The 19,148-nt window shown below is 44.1% G+C and overlaps 1 protein-coding gene across 1 annotated transcript in view; it reads left to right on the top strand.

The window, feature by feature from the left end:
- Window positions 1-19,148, top strand: part of Obsc (Obscurin) — a gene marked incomplete in the record, with an annotated part of 215,126 nt that overhangs the window by 116,914 nt on the left and 79,064 nt on the right. Inside the window, 10 exon segments of the mRNA XM_077686554.1 lie at window positions 1,635-1,740; window positions 2,012-2,184; window positions 3,231-3,336; window positions 6,205-6,377; window positions 10,483-10,588; window positions 10,715-10,887; window positions 11,976-12,096; window positions 13,955-14,127; window positions 14,249-14,357; window positions 15,326-15,504. Coding sequence (XP_077542680.1) covers window positions 1,635-1,740; window positions 2,012-2,184; window positions 3,231-3,336; window positions 6,205-6,377; window positions 10,483-10,588; window positions 10,715-10,887; window positions 11,976-12,096; window positions 13,955-14,127; window positions 14,249-14,357; window positions 15,326-15,504 — 1,419 coding nt within the window.

Raw genomic sequence — 19,148 nt, 5'->3', positions numbered from 1 at the left:
AAGTGGCTCTCTGGTAAATAAAAACATTCTCAGCATGAAAAAAAGTGTTGATTTATTTTCATTAAAGGTACCATGCAATACTTTTTTCAACTTTTTTTCTAAATCTTAAATACTTTCAGAATGGGGTCAACAAACACATCCAGTACTTAGAATATGGGGTTACAAAACATCCCAGCCCAAAATGTCTGCTCTACACACATGAGATAACTTAGAAACTTGCTCAAAAGATTTTTCTCTCTTTCCATGTCCTGACGTTCTTCGAGCGCTCGAGTTACGTCTTTACAGCGGTGCCGTGGCTGTTGAACGGCTTCCTTTCAGTTGCAGCAATTAAATAATTCGATAGCCACTTTTAAAAAAAATCCCCACAATAGCAGAGCAGAAACGAAAGGCGGATCTGCGGTGACTAGCAAATCACGCAGTGCCGCTCCGTGCTGACGATAACTGCAGCTTTCACAGTGTTTCCAGGCACGAAGTAAAGAGTAAACGCGTTTTTCGGAAGTGTTGCAGAGTCCCCTTGAAAGTTATGGGCACCGCGAATGCAAGCCAAGCGCTGAAGGCTCTTCCCTCATACATAGTTTTAAACGTCACCCACAAGTTCAGAGCTAGGGTTATGCAAGATGCGCTGTTGCACCTAGCAATCTCCGTACTTTGTGTTTTAAAGCTACAATTGACAGAGTCGTAAACATTGTGCGATTACTATACTGGTTTAAAACTGAAGGCGTGTAACCCACATTTTCAGCTTTCCCACTCAGTTTAACCACAATTGTTTTCACGAGAAAGGCGCTTTCACAAGTGCGCTACCGTTAGATATTTTTTCCTAATTTGGTGACGTCCACCGTGACGACACGCTTGCAATGGCGAGTGAATTTATCATGTATAAATTGTGCACGAGCGCGTATGAAGTCTATCTAAATTCTGAAACAAGTGACATGAAGTGCTGTAAGGCTAATAGCATTGAACCACACAATAAACTCATTTGACGTCATTGAGGTATGTTATGAACTTGCGGCCACGAGCAATGGATGTTTTCTATTCCCTTCTGTTTCAGAAGTAAACTTTAGCATGGTGTAGGCTTTTACCGAATTAGGAACTAAAGAATTAAGCTGGTTCAAAGGCTGGCAAAAATAAGGGTTCGACTAGTTCAGTTCGACTAGTACACTCACTCACTCACTCACTCACTCACTCACTCACTCACTCACTCACTCACTCACTCACTCACTCACTCACTCACTCACTCACTCACTCACTCACTCACTCACTCACTCACTCACTCACTCACTCACTCACTCACTCACTCACTCACTCACACGCACATGCACAAACACACACACACGCGCGTCACACACACACACACAGACGCACACACGCACGCGCACGCGCTCGCACCCGCACACGCACACACACCAATTTGTGAGCGCGGCTACTCCATGAGTTAACATTCCTCTGTCCTTTGTCTTTATGCAACCTGGACAAAAATGTTCGTAGTAACTTTCTTTACACTGCATTTTTATTTATGCAGTTTGATTTAGTACCTCAACAGTAGTTTTGGTTTTATTTATGACGTGAATTTAGTCCATGATGTGGAATTTCATATCCCAACATTTTGTATCCGGTTCTTCCGCATTGACTTTCAGAGAAGCCAGAGTTCAAGAAGAAACTGCAAGACCAAGAAATTTCCGAGGAGGATGTCGCAGAGTTTACTGTACAAGTCACTGGCCACCCCAAGCCTAATGTTAAATGGTCAGCATTCTACTTTATTTTATATCAGGCTGTTTCGTGTACGCTTTTCGAGCATGCATTGCTGTCATTTTTGCGAAATTCTGATTCAACTTCGTTAAAATTGCAAAGTGTTGGTGAAGAAAGTGAACACTCCATACACAAGGCCGAGGGAGAAATTAATTGTTGGCCCATTTCTGCAGAGAGAAAAAGCATTGATTTCTAATAATATCAGACATTTGTGTTGCTTTCTGCTTTTTGTGTAACTTTTTCGATCCTGACCCCGTCTCTGCAGGCTGCACGGAAAACGCGAAGTCAAGGGAACCGACGTTTACCAGATCACGTCCGACGGGGACACGTACACACTCAAGGTGAAGCAACCAAACAAGGAGCTCGCCGGGGAGTACACTTGTGAAGCTGAGAACACGTGCGGAAAGGAGTCCTGCAGTGCCAGCCTTACAATTCACAGTAAGCGAAAGCCATACTTGCGGGGGGTCTTGTGACTGATCCATTAACCGAAAGTAAAAAACAAAGTAAAGCTGGGGGAAGCCGGTTGCTTGTGGCACCAATTTTGTAACAAATTCAAAAAGAAACACCAATAAGGCAAAATGTGTGACACATTAGGAGCTACCTGGCGCATAAAATCCAATTTGAGCCTCTGTGGATAAAATACAATGTGAGCGTCTGTGGATTAAGGTATAACAGTGCCGTTTTGTAGACGACGTCCGGTTATGTAGGGGCCATCTATCTCGCACTTTCATTGATCCTCAGTTGCTTCTTGTCCTGGCCACGATTCGTAGTCAGCCCGGACGGAAAAGTAAACTGATCGCTTATTCAGGCAATGCGTAAAATGCATAAAAAACATCTCAGCTATATTCACTGAGATTTTTTTCCTTGTTAAAAAAACACTAGTACCTGTACAGAAATGCCTGCCAATAGTCATACGAACAAGTTTACTGTCGGCTGATTGATCAAAATATCTTGCCATTTGTGACTTAGGGTGTTTCTCATTACATGGTAAGGTTATTGAATTACTCATGTGACTTAGGATTTTTCTCATTACATGGTAAGGTTATTGAATTACTCATATATGTTGTCGCTTCCGGGCATTTGTAACATACCTATCGATCCATACCATCGACGCCGCAAAAGTCAACAAAAGCCCTTCTACGTTTCGTGAAGGACACAAGATTACATACACGACTATAGTGCCCACAGAGGGACTAAGGTTTGTGTGAGTCCCCGCTCCTATCCCCTCCTAACACCCCTTCCCCAGTGCCGAGTAGCAAACCGGGCTCTATGCCTGGATACCCTCTTGACCTGTCCGTTTCCTTTTCTCCTCCTCCCCCTCCTCCTCCTCCTCTAGTAAGGTTTCAAGGTGAGCTATCATCGCGCATCAGATAATAATGTAGAGCCATGAATCTCGTAACTCTGCCGCCTTAATTAGAAATCTTATAATTAAAATTCAAATATTACACTTTATGCTAACAGTACGCGTTTGAACGTTTGAACAGGCAAACCGGAAATAATTGAAGGCATGAAGGACATTGAAGGGGAGGTAGGTGACACCGCGTTCTTCACTGTCAAGATTGCCGGATCTCCCACTCCGAACGTCGTCTGGTAAGCCCATGTTCAATTTCTGTGACTTTTGTATGCATCTCAGAAGGCTTAAAGGGGCGGTGCAGACATAATGCGTTTGGTAGATTCGAAAGATTACCTCGTTAGAATAATACTCACACCACTTTTAACGCAAACTTCACCCAAATAAGCTATATAATTAGGAAAAAAGAGAATTGCCATGCGACCGACTAGCTCATTTCCGGCACTAAAACCTATGACTTATTATGGGAAGCTGTGGCTGAGGCCAGCAAAAAACCCGTCGCGGTGGCTCAGTTGCTAAGGCGTTGCGCTGCTGAGCACAAGGTCGCGGGTTCGATTCCCGGCCGCGGCGGCCGCTTTTCTGATGGAGGCGAAAAGCAAAAACGCCCGTGTGTACGAGATTTCGGCGCACGATAAAGATCCCCGGGTGGTCAAAATTAATCCGGAGCCCTCCACTACGGCGCGCCTCATCGCCTGCGTTGCGTCGGCGCGTTAAACCCCACAATCAATCAAAATCAAGGCCAGCAAAAGCAAACGCGAGTTAGGAAGGGCTTATAAACTTGCAGAACGAGCTATTTTCGCTTAAGGGGGACTCACCTGACCACTTTCCTATGTGACTTACTAATTGATGACCCACGAGCTTTAAAACCATCGTGCACCAATAAGAAACGTTTTACCAATACCTACGAATGTTCACAACGGCTTAGTTTGTTTATTTTAGAGATATGTCACCTATGTACTGAAATATAAAAATAACACTTTTGCTTGCTAGACATATAGCGCCATCTAGTGAAAACTAAATAAACCAAATTGCATTTCTTGTTTATTTTTTATCCCAGTAAAGAAGTTATATATCCCTGAAAGAAGCAAACGAGGCCCTTAGGAACATTCCTACGAATTTGTAAAACATTTCGTATCGGTACACGATGCTTTTTAAGCCCGTGGGTCATCAATTAGTAAGTCCCATAGGAAAGTGGTCAGGTGAGTCCCCCTTAAGTGTAATACATATTCATTTTATAGCAGTAATAATAGTGGGGTAAACAATGGAAGTTAAGAAAGTACACGTAAACATAAAAGCACCAGTGCGTATGCTGTTGGTGCGGCGCGCACTATACTTGTTATAGCTGCACAGCAGTCCGGGGCTTTGGGGTTGTCTCAAATGACGCTGGCCGATTGGCTAAGCGAAATTGTTTTACGTGACTCTGTTTGTCAAGCATACCCTATGTTTCAAGAAACGATTACTACCAAGCGTAGTAAAAACAAGCCAGGTGCAAATACGGTCAGAAACAAAGCGATGGCGGACAGCGGTCCGGTACAGTATGGTAGCGCCGTCTAGGAGGACTGACGGTAAGGTCTACCACAGTCCGCTGCAGTCTAAACAGTGTACTGACGTTCTCTTGAAGACCTGTCCTGGTTACCTCATCGCAGACGTCACGAAACACGATTTGGTGGGAGAATCAAAATTTTAGCCCAATGATTACTTTTTCAGTGAATAAAACATCGTTTACTGCAGGACAAGCGCTTGGGCCGCTGTAAAACATCGAATTTTTCGAATAAAACAAACTTGTTTTATTCAAAAAAATTGTGGATACCCCTTTAAGTATCCACAAGCTAGCCTTGCTAAAAATCTGGCTTGCAATATGGTCTTGCTAACGTAGGCAGAGAACTAAATTTCTTTCGTCTTCACACCAGAAGTGATGCACTACGTTTACATCAGATAAGACCCTCAAGATTTATATTAGCCGTTAGCCAGTAGTGTTCAACCTGTTTCTCACCTCAAGCTTAAATCAATTTCGGTAATCAATGGTTTACTCAACGCGTCAATAAAATAAATCGATGAAAATAGACAAATGAAACACTTGAAAACTTGAAAACACTTGAAACTATCAGACTTTCCTTCAAACACGCTTTATGTCATGCTCATTTAATTGGCCACGCTGTTCAAGTGCTCGTGGAGGTGATCTGCAGAGAAATGCACGAAAATCTCCCGGTATGTCCTGTGTCCTTGAAGTGTTCTGGTGTAACGGAAATATTTAACGACAGTAAGCAAATAGGAACAAGTTTACAGCGCCTACTTTTTTGGAGAATATTTGTTTGTGTCAAAAAAGGGAGAGGGAAAACAATAAGTGCGGAGAAAAGTAAAAGCACCAGAAAAGAAGAAAAAGAACCAAAGCACAATTCGTCAGTTCGAAATAAAATTAAAAATTTTGAGCGTTGTTTGTTTGTTTGACAGACCACCGATTGTTTTGTTTGTTTGTTTTGAGCATTGCAAAATTGTTGATTGTCGTCGTGAGAGCAGCCATCGAAGCCGCGTAAGCTTAGGGCCTGCATGCGACCGATAAATAATCAACAGTTAAGAGGCGGCGACCTTGTCTATTACCACTACCCACAACTCGTACCCGATCTCGAAATATGGAACCATTGGGGAGCAGAAGCGACTTAATCCTTCTGACGATACCGCTTTTGGGTGTTTTACGTGCTGTGGGCACCAGCCTGCTCCAGCGCGTTCAAAGCAAGTTTCTGTCTGGCGGTCTTTCGTTCACATCAGGTAGGTAGCGCTGTCAATACGCCTAGCCTTGGACTGCAGCTCGCACGCCCTGTAAAACATGCCATGCGACACCTTTTCTAAACGTATAGCCTTTTTATGGGTCAAATACGTTTGTATCGAAATTATATGACAAATTAGAAATACCACAAAACGGAGCCCTACGTATCAATTTCTGCGAAATTTTGGGAAGCGTTGACAACTATGAAGTTCATAAATAATTTTCACACTAAGGCACAAACCTTCGGGGTTCTTTGTTCAAGTAATGGTAACTTATGACGCAATATATGGTTTATGTATCATAAAACATGTCTTATCTTGTCTTGTGATATTTCTTTTTCTAGGAAGAAAGATGGCGATGAAATCACTGTGGAAGCCACGATTAAGGAAATTCCTCAAGGAAAGTCCTACAAGGTGGAATTTGACGAACTAACACTGCAGTTAGCAGGCGATTACGAATGCGTGGCCACCAACAAGTACGGATCGGCTTCCACGCGAGGAAAACTCACTGTTCAAAGTAAGGATTGGAAATTTTTTGAAAAAGCGTTCATCTGTATTTGGACGACCCTCTTACACTTTTTGGGCGCTGGCCAGCCGTGCCAGGGCGAGTCGCGTGAATTGCGATAGACTGAAAATGAATTTCGCCTGACATGCTCATTTAAATCCAGGCATCAAGCTTACTTCAACATTCTAAGTTTTGTTGGACCATTTATCTTGTGGCGTGTGCAGCATGTTTTAAATATATATACACATTTACATACCTCTCATAGAGGATTGTAGGTGCTTGTACATCGTTCCCAATTGTACATGGATGTGCAGACCGCAACACATTTGTCTATAACACTCGAGCGGAGTGCTGCACGGACGACGCCTGTCGGTGACACCCATATGACACGGGGTTCGAGATGCTTGCACCTGGGGGTGCGCGGCCACCCTGTCATGATCAGCTTCTTTGTTGGCGCTTTCGTCCGCCGCTGTTACGGAGGATTCTTTGGCCGCCGCGAGCGCTGCCGGCGGCACCGCTCGTGAGGCGCACGAAGAGCGGGCGCTGCTCGGCGCACGCCGCTGCCGCGTCATCGTTTATCTGCTGCGTCGCTGTTCGAAAAAAACTCTGCCACGTCATCGCTCTGTCAGACTGCTACGTGTAACCGCTCGTTGCGGGCTGCTAGTTTATGCGCCGCGGTTAGTAGTTGGTCGCCGGCGGCGACAATTTGCTTTCCCGGAGCTGCTGTTATCCTGAAGTTCAAGTGGTCATGCTTTGAGGTCAATGAGGGCACTGAACGGAGAGTGAGCGAATGGCTGTGCGCGATGATGTTGTGCAATTTCTCGCATGCAGGGAAAATAGCTGCTGGAGCACAACATTGTTACCATGAAAAACCGGCAGTCAACACCCATCGTGTAAAAAAGCCCTGGGCGCCTCCGGCGGGAAAAAGGCATTCACAGTGAACCAAAGCATGAGTGGGCATGAGGGGATGACACTACCAATTACGAAGCATGAAAAAGCGAATTAAAAGTAATAAAAGTGAGTTAAGAGGAATGAAAGTGAAATAACAGTCGAAAAGGAATTATAATAAATAAAATGAATAACTGAGGGCATTAGGTTGGCTTAACGTGAATAAAAATGAAACCAAGTGAATTAAGAAAGAATTCAAAGCAAGAATCAAAGTATGTAGAAGTGAAATAATTAGTTAATTAGGTCTCATGAAAAGAATTGTCGTGAACCAAACTGAATTCAGATGGACTGAAGTAAATTCAGAAGACAAAGCGAATGGAGAGGAATCAGTGTGAATCAAATGGAATCAGAGTCAAATAATTTGAATCAAGGTGAATTAAAGCGGGTAAGTGAGAATTTTCGTATATCAAATGGATTTTAAGAGGAATCCAAATTTATCAACAGCAACCAAAAAGCAATTAGGATGGATCCAGGCGGCCTAATAAAGACAAAGCCAGTTACGAAGAATTGCTGTGAATTAAGAACAATCACAGTAAAGTAAATTGGGTGACTAAGTGCACTAAGTTACATCAAATGAATTAACAGGAAGTTAAGTTAATCAAAACCGAGACTGTTATTTAAGACGGAAGACACGGCAAACTAGGAGGAATCAATGTGAATTGGGAGGAATCAAAGTAACTCGAAGGAAAGAATTGGTGAATTAAGATGGAAAAAGTGAATTAACATGAACCAACATAAATAAAATGGATCAAAGCCTTTTACGAAACAAGACGATTAATGAGCAATATTGAATGCGAATCATAAAAACGAAGGAAAGTATATTATGTAATATCCTGATTTATCCTGATTTCTAAAAAATCATGCTAAACCTGTATCCTTTATTCACCTAATCATGCGTCATGCTTTACTTTGATTCCTTTTAATTCGCATGGATTCTTCTTAGTTCATATTGAACCCCTCAGTTTGCCTTTTCCTTACTTATGCACTTGGGTCCTTGTTAATTCAGCTTGGTTCCTGTTGATTTTGTTTAATTCAACTTTTTTACTTTGACGTAAATTTATTGAATGATGTGCTGTAATTCATTGGGATTTAGATTAATTCCCTTTCATTCCTGTTAATTCCAATTGATTACTGTCTATTTTCTTTATCTTCCTTCGTACTTTACTTTAAACCAATTTAATTCGAATTGAACCTCCTTAATTCACGCTTATCCATCTTAGTTCCCTTGTTAATTTACTCTAGGTAACTTTAGTTGGATAAGCTTTAGTTGGATAATCCTAAATTTTGTGTGTTTTTCTTTTTAATTCACATATTTTCTTTTTATTCACTTTGATTCCGTTAATTCACTTCGATATAACTTAGTTCATTTATTCAAACAATTTGATTTACTCTGATTGTTCTTATTACAAAAAGAAGCCTCTTAATTTCCTTCGTCCTTCTTACAAATTAACTTGGATCCGTCTTAATTCACTTTTCGATCCTGTTGATTATGCTTGATTCACCTTAAATAACTGTGGTATACTTTAATTCACTGAGTAATCCACTTTAATTTCTTTAATTCAAACTAATTCGGTCTCAATTCGCATTGATTCCTCTCCATTTGCTTTGTCTTCTTCCGTAATTCGCTTTGATCTACCGTAATTCTCTTTGGTTCCTTTTCATTTTAAGTAACATTCATTTTAAGTAACTTTGATTCCTCTTGGTTTGATTGGTCTGCCTTCTTAATTCACTTTAGTTCACTTTCAACCTATAATGCACTTGGAGTTCTGCTAATTAACTTTGATCTATGTTATTTCATTCAGTCATCCACTCTACTGATTTTGATTCCTGTTAATTCACATTGATTTCCGGTTATTTATTGTGTCTTCGTAACTCACTTTTGTTCCTCTTAATTCACTTTGATTACTCTTTATTCACTTTGTCATCCTTCTTAATTCGCTGTTTGAACCCCTCCCGCCAAGTCATGCTGTAGCTCGCTTCGCGTTTACCTCCCTAGGTGCGTCCAGGGGCAACTTTTATGACGGTTGTTGACTTGCTGTTTTCGCCCAATGACTTTGAAGGTCGACTGAATGACACGACATAAAAGGCTTTCGTGTTATCTCATTGTTATCGTAATCATAATTGTTAATGCTATCATATAATTAAGTTATACTAGTAACATATGGTTGTCCTGTAGCAGCCGTTTTCCCTGTGCGCGAGAAAATACACAACATAATAGGGAATAACCATCGCTCTGTTCAGTGTGGCCATTGACTCCAAAGCACGGCCACTTGAACGGTAAAAGTTCCTCTAGGAAATCCAACCGACGCCGCCATCGACCGACTACAAACACCGTGCATTTACGCGTGATTACACACAGCAGGCTGACAAAACGATGACGTGGCAGAGTTTTTTTCCCACGCGAAGGAGCACCAAACAGACGATGACGCAGCAGCGGCGTGCGCTGAGCAACGCCAGCTCGACGTGCACGTCGAGACCGTTGCAGCCAACAGCGCTCCTAGCTGGGTCATCCTCTTTAACATCGGCGGCCAAAAACTCGAACAAAGACAGGCTGGTCGAGTTGTGGGGGTTGCGCACACGCAGATGCAGGCTATCTCGAACAGGGCGTCACCGATAGGCGTCATCCGTGCAGCCGGCGACACGCCGCTACAGTGTTACAGACAAGTGTGGTGCCGTCTGACATGGGAGGAGCGCGAATGAGCGAAAGAATCGAAGACACAAAAAAACACACAGACACAAACAAACGCAGATAAGCACACAGAAGCTAACAGACGCAGGAATGCACACACACCACACGCACAGGACTAAAATTAAGGCGAACGTTCGCAGAGTTTGTTTAGGCCGGAGCCCCGGAGAAATGACACCAAGGCCCTTGTAGTCCGTGTCACCCCGGCAGTTGAGTGCCCTGGACCGATGACGTCGCTAAGTTTCAGAGGTGCATGAGCAGGCTATCCCAAAGTTGTCTTTATTGCCAGCCGAGGAGTATCAAAACGGGAACAAACACAGTACAAGGTGTTTTCTGGGCACGTTAACGCCTACATTTGATTTACACGGAAAATGTACATATGTATTCATAGAAATTAGGCATTCACCTCCAGCCCAACCCTCTTTCACGCAGCCGAAGATGGACTAAATCTTTTGCTTCCTTTACTTCTGTCCCTTCTTTCAGGCAAACCGAAGTTTGACAAAAAACCCGAAGATCAGTGCGTTTATTCGGGAGAAGAATGCGTATTTGAAGCGAAGGTGTCCGGCTTCCCAACACCAAACGTCACCTGGTAACTACGGCTAAATACCAAATAATGCTAAAACTTTGTGATGATAACTTCAGCTCCATTTCTGGACACATATCGAATGTTAAGTCAAGTGCGCGCCACTTGTAGTGACCGTTCTAATCCCTTCAGGTCCAAGGACGGCGAAACCATTGAAGAAAGTGAGAAGTTCACCATCACATCCCACAACGGCACTCACCGCCTGATTGTCAAGGATACCAAGAAGGAGGATGAATGTTTCTACACGTGCACTGCCAAGAACAGCCTTGGCCGAGTGTCACAACAAGCGGAGCTGACGATCAAGCGTAAGCATCACGTGGGCTTTTTTTTAATAACTGACAATAAGACTTAACTTAGGGGTAACGCCCGTTAGGTTGTATACATACAATGACAAAAAAGGACTACGCTTACCACTGCCAAATGTTAACTGGTTTATTCGTGAAAAAAAAAAACCTAAAAACTCCAACCTCTCTTTACTCAGCAGATTTGGTTGGCTGGACAAATTATGAATAGTTCATATAAACGGAAAATTTGTCCAGCTTGATGGTTGGGCCAGTATATTTCCTCAAGGCATATTTATTGCAACCTAGTACAAACAAAGCGCGCAAGACAAACTATTCGTGCAAAAGAAACGGCATGCACAAGGGCACACAAATGAGCTACACTTTGGCACAGAAAACTGTGGGTGAAAGCTATCCGATCCCGGGTGTACAGAAAAACATCGATCTGGGGGGTTCCCAAAAATTTAAGGGAACGAAATATGTACCCAACCTCTTTTATTTATAACTTAGCCAGCCTGCAACGTACGCTCTCCTGCATGTCTTTTCCGAACCCTGTGGAAATGGCAGAGCTTTTTTACTGAGTTCACAGCTTTTCATTCCAAGCCGGGCAGCCACAGGCGAGTTCTTTGCGTGTATGGTACCTTTTATTCTCAGGAGCAGGTCTGTGTGTCCACAAACAAATCATATGAACCCTGCTGTTTGCTTCTATTCAAACTACAAATATGAAATCTTTTCCCACGCTGAAGCATATCCAAATAGTTTTTTTTTTTTTTTGCTGCGAGCGTGATGGCCAAAGTAGTTCCAGCGTAAATTTAGTGCTGATAACAGCGCTGTATAGTTGATGAGCGCGTGCCCACTGAAGGCTGAAGTATGCATCTCAATCTAACTTTAAGTGATGATTTTTGATGTATTTTTTACTGTCCTTCAAGAAAACAACTGTTGTCCCTTTTCAAGATATGATGAATCACAAATGTCCATCGGTCAATTAGACCAGTTAGTCTTCAATGAACACAGCAGTTCCAAGTGTTCTAGCGATTGCGCGTCCGAAATGAGCACTAAGACTAAAATAACTAGTTGTGCATAACGGAGAACAACCTTCCTGTCATTTTCAGTGCCAGCTGATGCAGAAGCTCCGACGTTTATCCGACGCATGGCGGACACTGTAGCAGTAACTGGAGACAAGGTTCGCTTCGAGGTCAGGGTTGCAGGAAAGCCAACGCCAACACTGACTTGGTAAGTTTCCACGTTTCAGTTAGCGCCTTACTTTTTTTGTCTGGAAAAGGCTGAAAGAAAAAAAAATAGCCGCGTATCTTCTCCTTTAAGACGATAGTCGACTGGTGCCCCTGCCAAGTAAATGCTTCCCTTCTCTTTCCCGCTGACCTCTCATGCCGTTCCTCTCCCGTCTCGTTCCTCCTAAGATAACACGCTAGAAGTTTGCTCAAGTCAATTTAAATTTGCCGCGTTCCACTGCTCCAAGTCGGGTGCCTCAATGCCAGCGCTGCCGTACGGTGGAGACGTTCATGAATTGAGGCACCCTACTACAACGTTTATACAACTACGTTGCCCTACTCCACGAGCGTTCCAAGCGGAACGTGGAACCTATCTAGTGAAACCTTTCGTTGCGTTTGCCGTTTGATTTCTTAAATGCCGCCAACAGCCGGCGACGGTTTTCTACAGTTGATGTAGTGTTTATTATAATATCGAAAAAACCAAGCATTCGTAGAAGTTTTAATAAAGGAACACTGCAAATATCATTTATATGCCTTGTGATTGCGTAATATCTTGTTATTGATCAACAATGTTGGCAAGTATGAACATTGACGCCGGAATTCCACGTTTAGGTTTGGCTGTTGGTGTATGAGACTATTGCGCAGCTTCTGTTTCACTTTGGCTGGGTGGATGAATCGAGTAACGGACAGACAGACATACCGACAGACCGAAATTCCTGCGCTTAAGTAGCCCAAGAAAAAGTATCGTCTTTAAAAGACGCAGGCGAAACCACCAACCTTTCTGTAAAAGGCCAACAAGCTTCAAGCGGCTACATTTATTTAAATTTACACGTCTATTTTATGTTTTTTTTTTTACTAGGTGTGCAGTTTTCTTCAGTCGGAGGGGAAAAAAGGAACTTTCTGTTTAGTTGTCATTTTCGCCGCGACTCTCCCCTCAACGGGCATTTGCCTGGTTGATCGTAAACAATTATGAGATGTCATTAAAGGGAATATTTTATAAAATAGTTCCGGTGGTTTCGCTTTGCGAGTGACCAATCTATGAATCTAAGGAACTAAACTTGACAAATAACTATGCCCGACATATCAATTGTTTAAAAGTATGATTTTCCCGATAACGTCACTCAAAACAAATCAAAACGTTGTGTTCGCGTTGCCCCCCCCCCCCCCCCCCCAGCGACAACCACATTTGTCGAATCAGCTCATTGCTGGGCTTCGTCATGGGCTCTCTTCGCCACTCTGATCGCAATTATCAAGCGTTCTGGTGTATACGTGCGGAACAGACCCACAGGTGCTTTAGAACATGTGGGCCAGCCTTGTGGGTTTAGCTTGCAGCTGTGGCGAACAAACTATTTCAAATACGTACATAGCACGAACCCAATTTTGTGAAGCCAACAAACAGAATGTCGGTATTTACACACAAATGGGTAAACAATTGAAGTTTTTTAGGCTGGGCTAGCCAGAAAAGGCATGAAAAACCAGTGTGACGTTACCACAGTAGTTGGTGTGGCGGCCGCGAATGGTGTATAGTGTTTTCTCTTCTACAGTCATTTATAGATAAAAAAACGTGCTGTATGTTCGCTAAATGGTCAAACAATGGATTACATAGATTGCACTTCAAATGCGGTCGCAAATAAAAATTTGAAATATTCACTTCAGAGTCCCTTTAATCTAGGAAGAAAATTAGTTTTTGCACGCCCTTTGAAGTTTTTTTGTCGTGCATCCTCGCCATATTTTGTACAGTGCACATTAACGATGGCTATCTGAAATCGAGGTATAATGGCTTAACGGTACAGCTATTCATTCTTCAAAATGATGCACACCTGAATATCAGTTATTCGTTTAACTATTTCTTCTCATTTCAGGTACAAGGATGGAGAAGAATTGTATGAAGGCAGGCGAGTGGAAATCAAGGAAGACGGAGACACTCATACAATAACGTTAAAAGACCTCGTGATCCGAGACGAGGCCTCCTACTCGTGCAAAGCAGTCAATGCAAAGGGCGAGGCTACTGACAAGGCCCGGCTTACCGTGAAAGGTCAGCAGTAGTGCAGTCTTCTTTTGCGTACCGCTACCCAGTTTTCTCAAAATGTGTTTCTTTAAAGAAATGTGCGCACCCTCTACCCTTGTCTAATTTTTTTCGTACTGCTGCCTTTCAGAGCCAGAGGCTCCAAAAATAAAGGGACTCAAAGACCAGGAAGCTAACACAGGATCCACAGTGAAGTTTCAGGCAACAATCACTGGAATTCCAGCCCCTGATGTCGTTTGGTGAGTGCGTTCGTGTCGCCTTTGCACGACCCATAGCCATAGCTCGAGCTGCTGGTGCTTTCGTGATCTATTCTGAAGGTCCTTTTGTTTACAGCGTCTCCTCCCAACAATCATGTCCAAATGGATGAGAATGTAGCTTGAAGATGCCTGTAATCGATTATCTTCAAAGTGAGGCCTCTAATCCTTGAGGGTTATACTTTTCAACAGGTTCCAGTCAATCGAATAGATTTAGTTTCAGTAGTTGGTTATCGTAGTTATCATAGTTGTTACAGTAGTGGGGTTATCGTATTGAAACAAATGAATTGGCTCAATGACAGGCTTATTCTGAGTGAAAAATTTACACCATCTTCCCGCGAGGGGAACCATGGGGTAGATGCAACGCATCGGGGGTTGCCGTTGCGTTTCCGTTATGTTAGCGATGTCAGCGTGTGGATTGCTGTTGTTGTGTATCCTATTTACGCAGCATGTTCACCCCCGATGCGTCGCATCTACCCCATGGTTCCCCTCGCGGGAATATGGTGTAAATTTTTAACCGAGCGCAAGCTGCGCCCTAACGCACAGCTGGCACGGCGACGGGAGCGAGCGCAGCCGAGCGCAAGCTGCGCGCTGACCGCGCTGACGCACAGATGGCGCTGCGGTGAGAGCGGCGGAGCGCGCAGATGCCGCGGCGAGGAGAATGGGGGAGGGATGCGGACTACGCCGCGACAACGACGCGGGACAAGGCGAGTTAAAGAGATGCGTTGCATCTAAAAAAGTTCGTTCGTTATGTCATGGAATCGAAGCCTCTGGGGTCTACTACGGTGGGCATTCACAAATACCGCGGTTCAAGGACATTCATGAGGCTTATTTCATTTCAGTTATTTATTTAGACACGATAGCACATGCAGCTCAGCGAAAAATCAGAACTCTTCATTCTAATATCTTCCGGCGCCGAGCTGATATCGTTGCGTTCTTGATTACGTTCTCAGGAAGAAAGATGGCAACAAGCTGTCGCCATCAGACAACATCACGATTTCCTCAGACGTCGAAGCCGAGTCGTACAGCTTCGTCATTCAACGCGTGGAGGACGATGACTTCGCAGAATACACGTGCCACGCGTCCAACAGCGCTGGGGAGTCGGAAGCTAGCGCAATGCTGACGCTGAAAGGTACGCCGGCATGCTGCTACATTTTACAGCGAAGCTGTTTACCTCTAACCTTCGTACGCATGCCCAGAATTCGTTTCCAGAGGGGGTGCCCGAGCCGGGAGATGACCGCGAACAGAAATCGTGGTCGGTAGAGAGGGCGAGGCGTTCCATACTGCCAGTTGGCAGTTGCGAGAGGTGGCCGTCGACTCCAGTGTCGTGGCCGCAGATTAAGGGAGCAGAACGCGAACAAACGAGCGAACAGACAAGAAGCGGAATTCACAATTGTCGCCAACTCTCGCATTAAACGGCGGCAGCAACGAGTAGCGGCGCAACGCATAGGATGCGGAGTTCAAAAACGCAAAGGCGCATCACAAAACAAAGCCGTTCAGGCAGAAAGATTACAAAACCATTCGACAACGCGAGGCGGCAGCAAGGTGTCTCACTCGTTCATTGGGACATTCTTGCTTTCGCATCCAAAGCCTATAAGAAGTACTTAAGGCATCCTCAGACTTTTGCAGCAAAGCTATATACCTATACCCCTCAACGGTTTCACTTCCGTGGGCAAAAACGCCAAAACGCCAAGGCCTAAGATGCCGAGCGTATGCGTCAGGCTAATCAGGTATACAGCATAGAAGTCAGAATTCGTTTAAGGAAACCACAAAACAAGCATCCAAACCGCATTACGGATGATAAGGCGCTTGTGAGCAATGGGACCACCCACTATGTGTTCCTGGTAAAGATTATGTTGCAGATTATCTTTGAAGGCTAGGCAGGACTAGTGTCCCTAAGTTGAGCACAGTGTTGTACACGTTCCTCCAAAATAGGAACGAAAGCCCGTTCCTCGTTCCTTGCCAATTTTGAAACGAAATCCCGTTACAAGTTCCTTTATTGCGAAAGGAACGCGTTCCAGTTCCACTTCGAAAATTGGAACGTGTCGTTACATTAACGTTACAATTATGTTTTTAAATTAAAATATAGTGTCGGATAATCCTGGGTCGAAATTAAGTGAGGCATTTAAAAATCACATCGAACTACGTATATTATACGAATATTAACACCACCGGCAGCAGATTATCTGGAGATAAAGATAATCAAAAGAAACACTCCTTGGCGATTTTTTTCAGGGAGCACCGGACAAACTCCAGACGGCTCGAGGACATTTCGGTGCAGGATATTTCGGTGCGGACATATCGGTGTACGGACATATCGGTGTATGGACATATCGGTGTACGGACATATCGGTGTACGCACGTTTCGGTGCACGCACGTTTCGGTGTACGGACTTTTCGGCGACCAAATAATCCGGCGCTTGCCTGTTTGCGAAAGCCGTTATAGTTTTATTTCCGCTTAACGTGGGTTATGGACAACAATCTGGAGCAGTGAATTTATTTTCTTGATTGATGCTATGTTCGATGTTTGCCAGGTATTTTTAGAAATTCTAATTTTATATATTTTTGTTTAATACCTCTTCCTAGGGACACCTGTTATGCAGCCGATTGAATTCTTTAGCTCACGTTTTTTTTTTTCATTTATGACAGGTTGTTAATTTATATTCGCTCTTTTTTAGCTAAGACAATTACCCGTGTTTACGATGGTCTACCGCCTCTCTTGTATTTTTTTTAATTACACACCCTCAAATTACATGAATTACATGCACACTCAATATCCAAAAAGAAACAAACATTAGCTAGCCCCCCAGAGTGAAGAAAACCTTATGAAGAGTATTACGTAGGCTGGGCTGCCTTGCTGAAATGAATTCGTGAACATTGGTCTAGGATATTGTCGGGGAGGAAAAACGGGCCTTTTGGAAAACAGCCGCAGGTTCTAATGTCCTAAATGCTGATTAAGCGCGTACCGGTTGTGCATACAAATTCCACCCATTGTTTTCGGGACAACCAACCTTCGTTTAATGTTTACAAGCCTACATTTACCACATTTTTATTTTCTTTGTTCTAGCACCCCCACCCCCTCCCACCTCCCGCCTGTACGCTCGAATCTCGACCAGATTTTTTTTTTCAGCCATATTATTTTCGGTTTCCCCTGAAAATCCTACTGGCGTGGTGGAGTTCACGGTCTCCGAAGCGTCACCGCAGTGATTTTTTATTTTTTATTTAGAACATACTGCTAGCCTCTTAGTGGAGGCTTTTGCAGGAATTGGGTGATACATTCAGAACAATAGCACACTTCGCGTTTAAAACAGAGAAAAAGCTTTATATTCACCATGGTCGCACGAAACCTCTATAATGTGACACAAAAAGCTACCCAAAAAGCCGCTGAGAACACAATGGCCACTATGGTTTCCTGGCTACGCGCTTCCGCGCGTCGCGGTCATATCGACGGCGCCCCCACTCCAGGAATCGCTCTTTCTGCGCCTTCAGACGCCCCTTTGGGAATTAACTCATCAAGTGGCGCATATCATGGACACCCCAGGTATACATCGCTTCCTCACATTATAAAGAGAAAAAAAATGAATAGGCTAGTGTGACGAGAGCGGCAACAGTCGTCTTCAAGTTTTCGAAGTCCAGTGGACGCAATGGTGAAACACAAGCGACACCCCTCCCTCTCTACTGAGGGGGATGATTGCCGGCGGGGCGCAGCTTTCCCCTACCCTAAGTAACGTCACCGTAAGTGCGATCGTTGCTTTGTTAGTTTTAAGTAGAACTGACACCGAATGCAACGAGGGCGAGATTGATTGAGAGAATAATTAAAACGAAATGCCCACGCGCCTAATCGACCTCGTTTTCTGTTGTTTTTTCGCGGAAGTTTTGCCGGGGGGGGGGGGGAGGAATAAACTAAAAGAAGCAGCGTCTTGCACCGTTGGGTGAAGTGAAAGGAAAGCGCTTTGGTAACACTTAAAGTATTAGGGTTGTTCACATGAATGTTAAAATAATAAAAAAATGGTTGAACGGATCCAAATTAACAACGTTAATTTTTACCATTTGCTACAGAAATTGGGTTTCACGTGGAAATGCTCCGCCAGAGTGGCAATGCTCCGCCAGGAAACGAAACACACGAACGGCGGCGCAAGCACAAGTCTCGAACGTAAAATCATATTAAGTCACGAAATTACAATATTAAAGCTAAAATGTTCAAAGAATGCCTGGGACATCCCTCACTCAAAATGTCTGGGCCAAGACGTCGTGCACCAAAATGTCCGTGCACAGAAATTTCCACACCGAAACGTCCTGGACCGAAATGTCCAACACCGAAAAGTCCGGATCGCGTTTAGCAGTCCGTCCGTTTCGTTGGCTACGTTGTTACCGGGTTCACCGGAACCGGTCTGCTCCTGAGCGCGTGGAAGGGCGACTAGAAAGGGTGCGGAGGAACGGACATGGAGAAGGCAGGCCCGCGGAACTAATCCCCCTACCGTGATGAATGCCCAAGTGCCCAGCCGGGTCCCGGTCAACCCAGTAACAACGCATACGACAGAACGGACGGACTGCTAAAACTCTCTATTCTTTCCCCGCCAGGGAACAATTCTATCGCCCAGACGCACTTTCTGGCCTCCCCAGACAAATGATGAAGGGTGAAAAGCATTCTCGCGGCTACGCTGTTCCCCCGTCGAGCGCCGCGTAAGCAACCAGCATGAAAGCAAGCACAAGCTGTGGCCTGCTGCGTAGTTATTCTTCTGCATTTCACTTTCGAGGAAGCACGTACGGCTGAAG

This window comes from Haemaphysalis longicornis, unplaced genomic scaffold (genome assembly GCF_048455015.1).
Source record: "Haemaphysalis longicornis isolate Haplotype H1 unplaced genomic scaffold, Haemaphysalis longicornis Haplotype H1 scaffold_1, whole genome shotgun sequence".
NCBI lineage: Eukaryota > Metazoa > Arthropoda > Arachnida > Ixodida > Ixodidae > Haemaphysalis > Haemaphysalis longicornis.
Note: the sequence above shows the minus strand (reverse complement) of the source record. Positions and strands in the feature narration are given on the sequence as shown.